General features: G+C 43.5%; 1 protein-coding gene across 1 annotated transcript; it reads left to right on the plus strand.

Moving 5' to 3' along the window:
• The first annotated feature begins 671 nt into the window (after nt 1-671).
• On the plus strand, nt 672-2939 carry tal2 (T-cell acute lymphocytic leukemia 2). Its single transcript, XM_029762394.1, has 2 exons — nt 672-892; nt 1627-2939. Exon 2 carries the CDS (start codon nt 1639-1641, stop codon nt 1975-1977), a length of 339 nt encoding a protein of 112 aa, XP_029618254.1. The 5' UTR covers nt 672-892; nt 1627-1638; the 3' UTR covers nt 1978-2939.
• Nucleotides 2940-16983: the final 14044 nt, after the last annotated feature.

Genomic DNA, 16983 nt, shown 5'->3' on the forward strand with positions numbered 1-16983 from the left:
GATGGCTTGACTTGCGCTCATGCTTGTGGCTCAGGGAAGGACCAGCCCGCTCGCTCCCCATGCTCCCCCTGTAATTTATGTGTGGCCCCTGGAATGGCTCAACAAGATTACCATAGTCATAACAAAACGCACATTGTTAAACTGTCAATCTGGATATGGTATTTTTACCTTTTGTGGCCCAATCAGGGTGAATTCAGTAGTAGCAGGACTGGTGATATCAATGTTTTACTGAATGGGTTACCCATGGTTGATGTTTGCGCATAGAAGGGAACAAATGTCCGGAATTGTAAGGGAAGGATCAGGAAGGGAAACGTCTCAGTTTCAGCTCAATAGGAATTTATTTGTAAGCGTAATGTTACCTTTTAAAAGTCACATCGTTCCGTATTAAAATTCATGAATCATTTAGTGAAATGACTCAACAAAAAGGAGTGGATGATATGAAAGTAAAAGTTTTCCAATATTCTCTGAAATTGTTAAACGTATGATATTACATCAGTATTCATATGTTTACCGCTAACCTATTGGTAATTTCTTTGTTTACAGACAGAATAGAACACCCAACGGGAAACACAGTGGTCTGCGGCTGGAAACATCACTCTTGAGTTGAACACCACAATGCAGCAGACTGGAGGAGAGGCTCAACGACCGCACACGTCACACAATAGGGGCTCACCCAGCTATAAAAATGTGAGATGTATGCGCCAGCCTTCCCTCTCTCCATCCCTCCCTCTCACACACAGTCATCAGAGTATGAGAAGGCTGTGACTGACTGGACCTACTATACACAGGACTGGACTACTACATCGGGCTACTGCAGCAGCCAACACTGATGACCTGAGGTACACACTTCTGCTACCTGATACCTCTGTCTGCACGCTACAGCACTTAACAGGTGAGATCAGGGACAATAAGTGGATTTTTGTTTTTTCCTCTGAGGTTTTCCTTTATTGAACTGCAGAATTGTTGGAGTAAAAAATTGTTGGAATGAAAATGTTAAGGAATCTCATGAAAGATGGAACACATTTTCCGTTTGTATTTTTTTGTGTACCATTCAGAAATAAATAGTTCAATACAACAGAAGTGTATTTATTTGTATGTACGCTAATCGTGACGAACACACTAGCATCCTCTGTATGCATTGACTGAAGGTCAGACCTTTTCCATAAACATGTATTTTCATGATGGTATTTCTCATCTTATGAAGATGAAACTGAATACCAATATCAAATACATTAGTCATACTTAAACTATATTTTACATCTATTTCTTACCATTACGGTGTTAATGCACCCTATTTCAGTCATCGTGGAGATTTAGGTGCAATTAAAATGTTATGTGACACCACCATACAGCATTTCTGCCTGGGGTCTGCACCAGAAATGGCACCCTATTCCCTATACAGTGCACTACTTCTGATTAGACAAAAGTAGTGCACTATAGTGCCGTTTCAGACTAAACTCCAGAGAAAAACATGTCACATAACATTCAAAGAACATTTACTTTTGCCATGGGCTAAGTGGTGCACTATATAGGGAATTGGGTGTAATTCCAGTAGAGCAACACCGTGGTAGTTTTAATTCTGTGTAGATTTCGCTCTAAAACGCTCCCCTCTCCTCCTCCCTCCAGGAGAGCAGCACGATGACCAAGAAGGTGTTCACCAACACACGGGAGCGCTGGCGGCAGCACAACGTCAACACTGCCTTCACTGAGCTCCGCAAGCTCATCCCCACCCACCCGCCAGAGAAGAAGCTGAGCAAGAACGAGATCCTGCGGCTGGCCATGCGCTACATCAACTTCCTGGTGCAGCTGCTGGAGAGCCAGAGTGGTCAACCGGCCTCGCACTCCCCCACCGCCCTGCTCACCTTCCTCAGGGGCAATGTGGAACGTCTCCACTCCTCCTCCAGGACCTGGGGCCTGGCCAGCGACACTGACGCCCCCTCCCCTGGATCAAGCTGTGACAGTACCGAGGCCTGGTAGTGTGCCTGCTGCAGTTTCTTCTGATGGGTGATCATCATCTACCACTCCCTGGGGTAAAACTGTCTGTCACCATACCCCCATCCATAGACTCCATTTTAGCTCTGCAACACTTGAGGGGGACAGTGTTGGTGGTGATGGCAAGCAGAGGATGTTTGTGTGGTGTTTATGGGTGATGCCGTCCCTGCTGAATTAAAGAGATGGCGATGGATTTATTTAGCTACACTTTTATGTTGAAATTATGACAGGGGATGATGGGAGCCTTGTGAAATGTAATCTGTTATCTGCATGGATGTACCGGTAGCTTGGATGTATTCCCATCTTCATGTCTGACATGTATGTTCATCCTGTCGGTGGTGAAAGATGTCTGCATAAAAAAAATAGTTTTGAAATGAGAAATGAGGATGCATTAAGGCCATGAAGGACAATTTAAAGGATTAAGAAATAGAAAATGTCAAGGATTTTTTTTTTTGGGGGGGGGAAATAATTTCAGGAAAGATAAAGTCTTGTCCAATTCACCAAGGACTGCAATCCAATTACAAAAGTCTATGGAGATGTGTTTTTTTGTGTGCTGAATCTGATTCTGACCTTGCTTATTTGCAAAGCACTATTTATTATCAAATCCTGCAATATGACCACATTCATTGAGTGACACATTGATCATATATGTATTGATTACGTACAGTATTGATTGATTATTTATTTGGACGACAGGGAATGAGCTGTAGGATAACACAACTGACAATCCTCTTTGAAATATGTTTCAATTGTAGGACTGTATTGTATGAACAGATAACAGCAGTAGTTTTTGTTGTCTGTCCATTCAAGTATTTATTCATCTTGCTCTTTTTGTACAATAGGCATGTCATGTAGCCAAAGATTTTTATTTTACCATCTTTTGTCAAGGCTATTGTGATTAATATGCTTTTTGTAAAATGTTGGTTAATATTGTTAATGTTATTTATTGGAACTATTTATTTAATAAATTATTTGTAAATTTAAAAAAAGAATACTTTGTTTGAATTTATCAAAAGTAATTAAGTACCATCCTCTTATCATTAAAAGAGGATTCCATTGACACCATGCAACCATTTTTACTAATGTAACAGAAAGTGCCGATCCAGTAAGTCAAGAGTACAGCTGCTCCCTGTGTGTTAGTACTGGTCCATCCTGGATCCCCTAGTCTAGTAAAGCCCTTGTTCCCTCTCAATGGGCCAGTAATGGCCATCCCTCTGATTGTCCACTACAAACACCCTGACCGCTGTGTGGACACAGAGACCACCCCCTGACCTCTGAACCCTTATCTAGTGTCCGAGGGCAGAGAGAGGGGAAGAGTAAAAGAACAGCTTAACTTGTGCCCTGCAGTCACACAGGTCACCATGCAGTCAAACCCTGACCACTGACCCAACAAGCAGATGTAGTACCGCTCGTCCTGAGGGTCTCCCATGGGCTCTTGGTGTATGTTTCAAATCACAAATCTTTGTAAACAAAGTGAAACGCTTACTTACGGCCCTTCCCAACAATGCAGAGAGAAAAAAAGATAATTAGAAAAATAACACGAGGAATAAATACACAATGAGTACCGAGTCGATATGCCGGGGTACGAGGTTATTGAGGTAGATGCACTACATGACCAAAAGTATGTGGACACCTGCTTTCGAACATCGCATTCCAAAAGCATGGGAATTAATATGGAGTTGGTCCCCCCTTTGCTCCTATAACAGCCTCCACTCTTCTGGGAAGGCTTTCCGCTAGATGTAGGAATATTGCTGCGGGGACAAGAGCATTATTGAGGTTGGGCACTGATGTTGGGTGATTAGGCTTGGCTCGCAGTCGGCGTTCCAATTCATCCCAAAGGTGTTTAATGGGTTTGGAGGTCAGGGCTCTGCAGGCCAGTCAAGTTCTTCCACACCGATCTTGACAAACCATTTCTGTATGGACCTCGCTTTGTGCACGGGACATAGCCTCTCTGTGGCTCAGTTGGTAGAGCATGGTGTTTGCAATGGTGTTTGCAATGCCAGGGTTGTGGGTTTGATTCCCATGGGGGGCCAGTATGAAAAAAAAATATATATAAAAAATAATAATGTAGGAAATTAATTGAAATGTATGCATTCACTACTGTAAGTCACTCTGGATAAGAGTGTCTGCTAAATGACTAAAATGTAAATGTAAAATGATTGTCATGCTGAAACAGGAAAGGGCCTTCCCCAAACTGTTACCACAAAGTTGGAAGTACAGAATTGTCTAGAATGTCATTGTATGCTGTAGCATTTAGATTTCCCTTCACTGGAGCTAAAGGACCTAGCCCGAACTATGAAAACAGCCCAATACTATTATTCCTCCTCCAAACTTTACAGTTGGCACTATGCATTTGGGCAGGTTGCGGTCTCCTGGCATCTGTCAAACCCAGATTTGCATGGTGATCTTAGGCTTGTGTGCTGCTGCTCGGCCATGGAAACCCATTTCATGAATCTCCCGAAGAACATTTTTTGTGCTGACGTTGCTTCCAGAGCCAGTTTGAAACTCGGGGAGTGAGTGTAGCAACAGGACAGACGATTTTTACACGCTATGCACTTCAGAACTCAGCGATCCCGTTCTGTGAGCTTGTGTAGCCTACCACTTCAGTAAGGCCATTCTACTGCCAATGTTTGTCTATGGCGATAGCATGGCTGTGTGCTCGATTTTATACACCTGTCAGCAACGGGTATCGCTGAAATAGCCAAATCCACTAATTTTAGATGGTGTCCACATACACTATATATACAAAATTATGTACAGTGCCTTCAGAAAGTATTCACACCTCTTGACTTATTCCACATTCTGTTACAGCCGGAATTCAAAATGGATTACATACCTTTTTTTTCCTCACCCATCTACACATATCATGACACTAGGTGAGACCCAAATGCAGATACAAGAGGCAGATGGTTGGAGTTTAAGATGTTTAATAAATCCAAAGGGAGTAGGCAAGAGAATGGTCGTGGACAGGCAAAAGGTCATAACCAGATCAGAGTCCAGGAGGTACAGAGTGGCAGGCAGGCTCAAGGTCAGGGCAGGCAGAATGGTCACGCAGGCGGGTGCAGAGTCCAGAACAGGCAACGGTCAAAACCTAGAAAAAGGAGAAAAGGCACAGTAGGAAACTGGGAAAACCACTGGTAGGCTTGGACATACAAGACAAACTGGCACAGCGAGACAGGAAACACAGGGATAAATACACTGGGGAAAATAAGTGACACCTGGAGGGGGTGGAGACAATAACGAGGACAGGTGAAACAGATCAGGGTGTGACAACACACAATACCCCATAATGACAAAGTGAAAACATGTTTTTAGTAATGTTTGCAAATTTATTGAAATCGCAGTACAGAAATATCTCATTTACATAAGTATTCACACCCCTGCGTTAATACTTTATAGAAGCACGTTTGGCAGCGAATATAGCTGTCTTTCCACACCTGGATTTTGCAACATTTGCCCAATATTCCTTTCAAAATGTTCAAGCTCAGTCAAACTGGTTGTTGATCATTGCTAGACAACCATTTTTAGGTCTTGCCATAGATTTTCAAGTAGATTTAAGTCAAAACTGTAACTCGGCCACTCAGGACCATTCACTGTCTTCTTGGTAAGCAAGATTTAAACTTGTGTTTTAGGTTATTGTGCTGCTGAAAGGGGAATTCATCTCCCAGTGTCTGTTGTAAAGCAGTCTGAACCAGGTTTTCCTGTGCATAGCTACATTTTGTTTCTTTTTTTTTATCCCAAAATACTCCCCAGTCCTTAATGATTACAAGCCTACCCATAACATGGTGCAGCCAGCACTATGGTTGAAAATATGGAGAGAGGTACTAAGTAATGTGTTTTATTGGATTTGCCCCAAACATAAGACTTTGTATTCAGGATAAAATGTGAATTGCTTTGCCACATTTTTTGCAGTATTCCTTTAGTGCTTTGTTGCAAACAGGATGCATGTTTTGGAATATTTTTATTCTGTACAGGCTTCCTTCGTTTCACTCTGTCAAATAGGTTAGTATTGTGTTGTAACTACAATGTTGTTGATTCATCCTCAGTTTTATCCCATCACAGCCATTAAACTCTGTAACTGTTTTAAAGTCATCAGGGATTTCATGGTGAAATCCCTGAGTGGTTTCCTTCCTCTCCGGCAACTGAGTTAGTAAGGACCAGTGGTGTGTATTCATAGATGACAAGGGAAGCCAGGCTTATTCAAATTCTTAACTAATAAAAACAAAATCAAATGATAAAATAATGTGTCTTTTGTCTCTCTCTGTTTTCATTATTTTCCGTCAAATTTGCAAGTGGATGAATCTCACAATAGCCTATGTATCTGATGCTGTCTGGACCTAAAGAGTAGAACATTTTGCTGCCGTAGCATTTAATTCATTGATGCCAGCAAGCATTTGGCCTCCCTTGATAAAATAAAAACGTATAAAATAATGAGTGAATGAGCGTTGAGATGAGCTCAACTGTGGTTTGTCCTGGTGCAGCAAAACACCCCCCAAGGGAAGCCAGCTTGGATTTGGCTTCCCACTAATCAAATCACTTCCTAAGCATAACGTAATTTTCGGGGGGAAAAAAATGTTTCTGTTCTGTTTGTGCTGATGTCCTGCAGTAGCTATATGAACAAAAATATAAACGCAACATGCAACAATTTTAAAGAATTACAGTTACAGTTCATATAAGAAAATAAATCAATTGAAATAAATTCATTTCGCGGTAATCTATGGATTTCACATGACTTGGCAGGGGTGCAGCCATGGGTGGGCCTTGGAGGGCATAGGCCCAACCACTGGGAAGCCAGGCCCAGCAAATCATTATGAGTTTTCCCTACAAAGGGGCTTTATTACAGACAGAAATACTCCTCAGAACCCCCCCACCCCACCCCCACCAGACGATCCCGCAGGTGAAGAAGCCGAATGTGGAGGTCTTGGGCTGGTGGGATTACTCGTGGTCTGACAACATTCAATTATCTGGCAACAGCTCTGGTGGACATTCCTGCAGTCAGCATGCCAATTACACGCTCCCTCAAAACTTGAGACATCAGTGGCATTGTGCTAGGTGACAAAACTGCTCATTTTAAAGTGGCCTTTTATTGTCTCCAGCACAAGGTGCACACGTGTAATTATCATGCTGTTTAATCAGCTTCTTGATATGCCACACATGTCAGGTGGATGGATTATCTTGGCAAAGGAGAAATTCTCAATAACAAGGATGTAAACAAATTTGTGCACAAAATTGGAGAGAAATATGCTTTTTGTGTATATGGAAAATTTCGGGGATTTGTTTTTAGCTCATGAAACATGGGACCAACACTTTAAATGTTGCGTTTAGATTTTTGTTCGGTGTAGCTTGCTAATTCTCTGTACGGACAGACCAATGACTATGACAGCAATTCAGCTCTAACCATAAATTCATATTTTGTGGCACTGGCCTGAGACGACTGAAGTTCAATATGTAGCCTAGATGTAGCCTCGTAGGCTCACGTTAACTAGCTAGCTAACTTAGTTTGTTCATTGTTGCCCATGCGAGGAAGTTAGGCTAGCAAGCATTTTAGCTAGGTAGCCTATGACAACAAAAACTAAAAGTGTACATATTGTATGATTGTATATATATTGTATATATATGTATATATACACGGGACCACATATTGTATGTGGTCCCGTGTGGCTCAGTTGGTAGAGCGTGGTGTTTGCAACACCAGGCTTGTGGGTTCGATTCCCATGGGGGACCAGTACGGAGAAAAATGAATGAAATGTATGCATTCACTACTGTAAGTCGCTCTGGATAAGAGCATCTGCTAAATGACTAAAATGTAAATGTATGACAGAGCCATAGACCGTTTAGCCAACATGAAAGAGAGGAGGATGACATTGGCATTCAACTAGTCTACATGTAGGTCACTTTTTTTTATTTTACTTGCACACACACACACACACACACACACACACACACACACACACACACACACACACACACACACACACACACACACACACACACACACACACACACACACACACACACACACATAAATCAGTACCATGGACAGCAACATGATATTTAGCAACACTGATTGAACGAAATCGTTTTTTGATATCTAAGTTTGTTTTCGGTGTATTAAACTAACATATATAGCCTTGTTGATGTGTAAATGTTTAATTTGAAATGGTGCTGGAAAGCGAGGGCAGTGCTCCTGCTGTCTTTGTGCTGACTTGTGTTAACTACTTGGTTCTAAATCAGTAGTTAAGTAAATTGTCAAAAATATTACATTGGGTCAATGCGGGTAGCTATTTGGTTAACTATTTAACTAACTATTTATCAGTCTTATGACTTGGGGGTAAGAGCTGCTCAGAGTCCTGCTGGTTCCAGACTTGGTGCATTGGTACCACTTGCCGTGCGGCAGCAGAGAGAACAGTCTATGACTTGGGTGGCTGGAGTCTTTGACAATTTTTAGGGCCTTCCTCTGACACTGCCTGGCATAAAGGTCCTGGATAGCAGGGAGCTTGGCTCCAGTGATGTAAGCACAACCCTCTGTAGCGCCTTGCAGTCAGATGCCAAGCAGTTGCAGTACTAAGCAGTGATGCAGCCGTTCAAGATGATCTCAATGGTGCAGCTGTTGAACTTTTTGAGGATCTGAGGGCCCATGCAACATATTCTGAGGGGGAAGAGGCGTTGTTGTGCCCTCTTAACAATTGTGTTGGTGTGTGGACGATGATAATTCCTTAGTGATGTGGACACCGAGGAACTTGAAGCACTCGACCCTCTCCACTACAGCCCCGTCGATGTGGATAGGGCATGATCGGCCCTCTGTTTCCTGTAGTCCACGATCAGCTCCTTTGCCTTGCTGACATTGAGGGAGAGATTGTTGTCCTGGCACCACACTGCCAGGTCAGTTACCTCCTCCCTATAGTCACTTTCATTGTCATCGGTGATCAGGCCAACCACCTTTGTGTCGTCACCAAACGTAATAATGGTGTTGGATTTGTGTGCGGCCACACAGTCGTGGGTGAACAGGGAGTACAGGAGGGGACTAAGCACCCACCCCTGAGGGGCCCGCGTGTTGAGGCTCAGAGTGTTGTTGCCTACCCTCACCACCTGGGGGCAACCCATCAGGAAGTCCAGGATCTAGTTGCAAAGGGAGGTGTTCAGTCCCAGAGTCTTGAGCTTAGTGATGAGCTTGGAGGGCACTATGGTGTTGAACGCTGAGCTATAGTCAATGAATAGCATTCTCACGTAGGTGTTCCTCTTGTCCAGGTGGGAGAGGGCAGTGTGGAGGGAAATAGAGAATGCATCATCTGTGGATCTGTTGGGGTGGTATGCGAATTGGAATGTGTCCAGGGTGTCTGGGATGATGGTGTTGATGTGAGTGATGACCAGCCTTTCAAAGCACTTCATGGCTACAGATGTGAGTGCTATGGGGCACTAGTCTATTAGACAGGTTAACTTGGTGTTCTTGGGTACAGAGACAATAGTGGTCTGCTTGAAACATGTAGGTATTACCAACTTGGTTGTCAATGAAGACACCTGCCAGCTGGTCAGTGCATGCTCTAAGTACGAATCCTGGTAATCTGTCGGTGAATGTTGACCTGTTTAAAAGTCTTACTCACATTGGCTATGGAGAGAGAGATCACACAGTCATCTGGAACAGCTGGTGCTCTCATGCATGGTTCAGTGTTGCTTGCCTTGAAGCGAGCGTAGAAGGAATTTACCTTGTCTGGTAAGCTCGTGTCACTTGGCAGCTCGCGGCTGGGTTTCCTTTGTTGTCCATGATAGTTTGCAAGCCCTGCCACATCCGACGAGCATCAAAGCTAGCGTAGTAGGATTCGATCTTATTCCTGGTTGGCGTTTTGACTATTCGATGACTCGTCGGAGGTCATAGCGGAATTTTCCGCTTACTGAGGCAAAATCCCACTGAAGTCAGATGCCAGTGTAGGTTACAATGGTTTAATTTTGATATTTTCCCTTGATGTAGATACGCACATATTAGATTTAATAGACTTGAATTCCTGAATTTCCCTGTAGGCTCTCCATCATGGATTATTATATAAGAACTGTGAAATTTGATTTAGAAAAATACATAACCTTACAGCACAATAAAAGGAATGTATTGAGAACAAAGGCCTATTTTGTCAAGTAAATACCAAAAAGTACCCATTGTTACCCCCCCTTCAGGGCTCCCGAGTGGCGCAGCGGTTTAAAGCGCTGCATCTCAGTGCAAGAGTTGTCACTACAGTCTCTGGTTCAAATCCAGGCTGAATCACATCTGGCTGTGATTGGGTGTCCCATAGGGTGGTGCACAATTGGCCCAGCTTTGTCTGGGTTTGGCTGTCATTATAAATAAGAATTTGAAATAAAGGCTAGATTTAAAAAAAATAATAATGTTCTATTAAATACAAAGAAAATACCAGTGGAAAAAGTCATGTAAAATAAAGTGCTACTGTGAACAAAAGTAAACAGAAAGAAACGTTTCCTTATTCCACCATTGTGTTGGCCGAGATGTCATCAGCTAAGAAGACGATTACACCCCAAGGTCACAAGTCTACAGCTCTAATCACCTAGCCTGGTTAAACCAGCCTCAATGTGGAGCTCACCATTGTTAAACATTTAACCAGGCTACTAATCACCTATTGACACTGTTTAAATCTGCCCCATGTCCTGACTGTGCCAACATGCTGCAACTACTGAGCTGAAGAGTCAACTGTGAGTTGGTGTGAGGCTTTTGGCCTTTTCTCCACCACCATTAAACCTGCTAATGGTGTGTAAACGGAGCAATGTGCAGCTGCTGGACACAGGCATACAGCCTGTGGGAATGGACAGGCGACTGCTCTTAGTCCACTGGGGATACACTAGACTAGAATCATACTTTATTAGGATGATAGAACTACAGTACCAACAGGTTCTTAATCCATCCTCAGTTACACAGCGGTTGTTTACAATGTATAGGTATATTACAATGTATATACGTCTGTGTCTTTTTGCTGTGCTAGTATTGGTGGAGAAATTGCACACATGATGCAGTACATGGTTTTATTGTTGCTCAGCAAACTATAGAACTCTTTTAAGGCCAAACAAATGTGACATTTTCAACACAACACGTAGGCCTTCAGTGTAGTCATATTAAATCAAAGTATCATTTACTGTGTCATTTATGCACGTTATTTGCCGAAAACATCCAAACACAGTAGATGTTTCTCTGACATTTTTTTTTCTTCAACGCTAACTCACTAGCTACTGAAAATCAAATCTGTATTCTGCTCATCTCATTCAAGTATATTTGCCTGATTGACTATTCTCTCCCAAGTACAGGGGTAATGGTCTATTGACAGCACATTTCCTTATCTGCGTCTAGCACACTGTCTGAATCTGTTATCACAATGGACCAGATCAGTGCAGGCAAGCCCTCTCACTCCCGGCTGAGGCGGCATGAAAAAGAATTTCTGGAGCTGGGTGCCAACCGATAGGCCCTGAGCTCTTTATCCCCTTAAACCAATTCACACTCTGCATGTTTAAATATTTCAGTCCCCCCCCCTTCGCTATCCCCTCCTTTCCTCCCCCTCTTTTCTTCCTACCCATTGCTCTGGTCTTCCCCCAGCAGCGTCGGCAGGGAGAGGAGGGCAGCCCAATGAAGGATGGATGCAGGTGCAGGCTCATCGAGGGAAGGGGGACCCCATTGTTGGCTGGACAGCACCCTCTCCTCTGGAGCACTTTCTTACAGGGCCTGACACAGACAAACCCACATTCTAATCAGATTATGCAAATGTATACTTCAAAAAGCAACACGCTGTAACCCACACCCAGGCGCTAAGAGGGAGAGAGAGAGAGAGAGAGAGAGAGAGAGAGAGAGAGAGAGAGAGAGAGAGAGAGAGAGAGAGCGGGGTTGGTGAGAGGGAGAGAGAGAGGGGGGGGAGAGAGGGAGGGGGACGGAGAGAGAGAGAGAGAGTGAGAGGAGAGAGAGAGAGAGAGAGAGAGAGAGAGAGAGAGAGAGAGAGAGGGGTGGGGTGGGAGGGGAGAGAGAGAGAGAGAGGGGGGGGTGGGAGGGAGAGAGAGAGAGAGAGAGGGGGGGGTGGAAGGGAGAGAGAGAGAAGGGTGGGAGGGAGGGAGAGAGAGAGAGAGAGAGAGAGAGAGAGAGAGAGAGAGGGGTGGGAGGGAGAGAGAGAGAGAGGGGGTGGGAGGGAGAGAGAGAGAGAGAGAGAGAGAGAGGGGTGGAAGGGAGAGAGAGAGAAGGGTGGGAGGGAGAGAGAGAGAAGGGTGGGAGGGAGGGAGGGAGGGAGAGAGAGAGAGAGAAAGAGATTACTAAGGATGGTAAGAAAGAGGAAGGAGAGCAGAGGCAGCCGTTTAGAGAAGAACAACTTATAGTGTATACTGAACTCTCCACGCTAAAAGTTCACTAGACCTTATTAATATAATACCCACGTCCTTCATCATAAAAGTAGCATAGAACCATAAAAGGAAGGCTGACTTTCTTACAGCCAGGCAAATTAACCATTCAAATCCTTATTGTTTTCACAGACACTCCTGGATCCAATGTCAAAAGGAATCTACAATGATAATGAGGGGGGCCAGAGTGTTTGTAGGAGATGACATTATTTCCCAGAGAAAAACAGTCAGTCACAATACCACAGCTTCCTAAAGGAACCTGACCCTGGAAGAACTCTGTGGCCCCACACTCAAACCAGCTGCCTCATTCACCTGATCACTATACCAGTGCTACATTTCACATTAAAAACAGAGATTGGGTCATCTAAAATAAACTATACTGTACTTAGTGAGAAAGTTGACTTAGTTTAGAAATGTCTATTCCCAATTATAATAATTGTTTGTCACACACATAATAGTAACACAAACATTTACAATGATGTCTTCCGTTCACTTTTATATTTGTTCCATTCTGTTGACTTTCTCTGTTTTTTAACCCTGTTCAGATTTACAATGTAGGCTTTTACTTTTCACCCCCAAAGACCAGCTGTTGGCTCTTTAATCTGGTGACGTGCGATACATTGAGTGCAACTATGATTCAGAGTTAAAGTTATTCTGTTAATGTTTGCTTTACTTGAACGACTAGTTTAAAAGGGATTGATTACCGCTGAAAGAGTGCATACCTGTTTGTATAATCATACAGTTATGTATCATAAGGCACATAGACTGTGGAAGCATATTAGTTTGGCCCACTGAAGCCAGTCACTGGATCAACTTCACGGAATGCTACTGTTTCAGCTACGAACCCTTTCACTTCTCGGTCTCTGTGGAAGCCTTGGAGGATTTCCTTGAGGAGTACATACACTTCTCCGTGAACGAGATGGACGACCTGTACTACCAGCAGATCCACTTGAGACTTCATGAACTTATATAAAAAATTAATTCAGTTTAACATGCAGATTTTGAACTTTATGGACTGTTAAGGTAGGAGAGAGTCATGGGGAGACTGAAAGAGACATTTTGCCCGGCGGTGAGCTGATGGCTGAGATTCTGGCCATTCCTCTCGTGTAGAACCTGCGTTTCTCTATCGCCCACATCTGGGAGAGGCTCTGTGAGCAGCTTCCCACCCCAAGGTCCTACGTCCCCGGTGCCATGGTGAAATTAATGGGCAAAATAAGCTTCCTGTTCTGAATTTTCTGTTCTCTGCGTCCCAGGACATGACAATACAGTATGTGGCCATGATATGGATGACTACTACAGTGAGGCTATGGGTGAGCTCATTTACAATATCATTGGATAAGGTCAATTTAATGATTACACCACATAACAACAGAGTATACTGTATTTTTTTAAGTTTAAATGGATGTTCTAATGCCAATACTACTCATGTTCTACTGATTTGTAGTAGTTTGTAATGTCTAATTTTATTGGAGAAATGACTTTATTACTGACCCAGAGCATGGTGTAACAGGCAGGCAGCTGCACTCGATGTGTGTATGGGGTGCATTCCAATACTCTAGCAATGATACTAATAGGTACTCAAGTGCTACGCCTCCTGGTGGCGTGTATGTGTATTACGGTTAATACCACATTCCTCCCCTCTTAAATAAGTCCTTTATTAGGATATACAACATAATACATTCCCTATGCTCTTCTATTGCGCTAATGAACTCATTATGAAATAAAGTTCCTTTAACTGAAACGTTCTTTATAACTTGTTATGTACTCTACTGATCCAAACAATAAACATGACATTTCACATGTTCACAATAATTGGATTTTCTTTTCACATGCTTAGGTAACTGTTATGTATTTCATTCTTGAGTCTCATTTACTGTGAGTCTTTTAGTTGTCTTTTAAAAAACAATTTCTATCAGTTCTTTTTTTTCTTGTACAGAGTTCATGTTTTTTTAAGCAGCTTGGAAGCTCTGCATGCCTCTGTGAACGACGGACACTAGGGGTAGTGTTTATTCTCAACGGTGGAAAAGCCACCCGCTGTTTCTGAGCCAGGCTCAGAGTATTTGACTGAAACTGGGTTTTCCTCTTGGTGAACTGTTTTCTCTGTTTTCTCTGTCTGTGGCACGTGCACCACAGAAGCACTTGGATAGCTAGAGAACAGCCTGTCCTCTGCCATCACAACTGGTAACTCACTTGTTGTTCCTTCCCATCTGGAAATAATCGGATCAACATGTCTGCAAACCACTTTACCATCTCCCAACATTCCTTTGTAAGAGACAGGACCAGTCACTGAGTCTATGAATCCAGGAATCCATTTCGACCCCTGACTGAAATTTGTGGTAAGGACAGGGTCCCCCTCGCCAAAACTTCTGCCCTTGGTGAATTTGTCACAATTCCGGTGTTTCTGAAGAACTCTTATGTTTCTGTACTCATGAAACAGGTTGCATTGTCGCTCACCACCCTCTCAGGTATCCCTTGACAACTAAAACTCGTCGTAGGCCATCTATAGCAGTGGTGGACGAAGCAAAACTAACAGGATACACATCCATCCATTTTGAATGTGCGTCGATGATTATCAGGAACAGTTTCCCATGAATGGCCCTGCGTAATCTATATGAAATCTTCTCCAAGGTTTCTCTGGGAAGTCCCAAGGCTGGAGGGAAGCTGTTGCTTTTGCCTGTGTTCCTGACACGTGTTACATGTCTTGACTAGATTCTCTATCTCCTTATTTAGTTTAGGCCACAATAAGTAACTCCTAGCCAACCCCAGGGTGACTCTGATGTAGCTGCTGTAGGATAGCCTGGCATGCCGATAGTTGAATAATCACTCGTGCTCCCCACAAAACGCAACCGTCCTGTACCCAAAACTCTGTTTTCCTGACTCTGAAATTCAATCCCTTCTGTTTGTTGTGGTCATCCCCTTACCATATATTGTCTAAATCTAGACAGTACTGTATCTTTACCTGTCCAGGTTCTCACTTGCTCTGCAGTCACGAGTGCCGTGTCTGTCCACGAACATCAGCACTCTGTCCTCTTGAGCTGTTATGTGGAAGATAGCTCAAGGCAGTGGAAGATAGCTCAAGGCATCTACATTCCCATGGTACTTTCCTGCCTTGAAAACGATGACATACTCATACTCAAAGTTACTGCCCACCTCTGAATTCTCGGAGACACCATCTGTGGAACTGCCTTCATTTCTTTGAAAAGAGACAGTAAAGGTTTATCATCTGTACATATGATAAACTTCCTGCCATAAACAGTGCATTCAGAAAGTATTCAGACCCCTTGACTTTTTTTGCTTCAAAAATGTATAAAAATGTTCCTCATCAATCTACACACAATACCCCAAAATGACAAAGCAAAAACAGGCTTGAAGAAATTTTTGCAAATTTATTAAATATAAAAAAATGAAATTTCACATATTCATAAGTATTCAGACCCTTTACTCAGTACTTTGTTGAAGCACCTTTGGCAGTGATTACAGCATCGAGTCTTCTTGGGTATGACGCTACAAGTTTGGCACACCTGTATTTGGGGAGTTTCTCCCATTCTTCTCTGCAGATCCTCTCAAGCTCTGTCAGGTTGGATGGGGAGCGTTGCTGCACAGCTATTATCAGGTCTCTCCAGAGATGTTAGATCGGGTTCAAGTCCAGGCTCTGGCTGGGCCACTCAAGGACATTCAGACTTGTCCTGAAGTCACTCCGGAGCTGTCTTGGCTGTGTGCTTAGGGTCGTTGTCCTGTTGGAAGGTGAAACTTCGCCCCAGTCTGAGGTCCTGAGCGCTTTGGAGCAGGATTTCATCAAGGATCTCTCTGTACATTGCTCCATTCATCTTTCCCTCGATCCAAACTGTCTCCCAGTTCCTGCCGTTGAAGAACATCCCCACAGCATGATGCTGCCACCACCATGCTTCATCGTAGGAATGGTGCCAGGTTTCCTCCAGACATGACGCTTAGCATTTAGGCCAAAGAGTTCGATCTTTGTGTCATCAGACCAGAGAATCTTGTTTCTCAGGTGTCGCTTATTATCCCCGTGTTTCCTGTCTCTCTGTGCCAGTTCGTCTTGTTTGCCAAGTCAACCAGCGGTTTTCCTTGCTCCTATTTGTTCCCCAGTCTCTTTTGGTTCTAGTCCTCCTGGTTTCGACCCTTGCCTGTCCTGACTCCGTACCCGCCTGTTCTGCCTGTTCTGTCTTCAAGCCTGCCTATCCCCTTGTACTGTTTGGACTCTGATCTGGTTACTGAACCCCTGCCTGGCCTGACCTCGAGACTGCCCTTCGTCTGGTACTGTTTTGTACTCTGACCCGGTTTATGAACTCTCGCCTGTCCCCGACCTACCTTTTGCCTAACCCTTGGATTAATAAATATTGGAGCTCAACCATCTGCTTCCTGTGTCTGCATTTGGGTCTCACCTTGTGTCCTTATAGTCTGAATACTTTCCGAATGTACCCCAAACTGTACTGCTAACCCCTCTTTGTCTAGTTGGGAATAGTTATTTTCTGCTGGGTTAAGAAGCCTCCTGCTCTTTCCCCTAAATGCCACTTTGTCTCTTTATGCAGTAGTGTGTGAAGAGGTGCAGAAACCTGTTATAATAGTTTAGCAGTCCCAGGTAAACTCAGTCACATTTAT

The sequence above is a fragment of the Salmo trutta genome, chromosome 9 (genome assembly GCF_901001165.1).
Source record: "Salmo trutta chromosome 9, fSalTru1.1, whole genome shotgun sequence".
Taxonomy (NCBI): Eukaryota; Metazoa; Chordata; class Actinopteri; order Salmoniformes; family Salmonidae; genus Salmo; species Salmo trutta.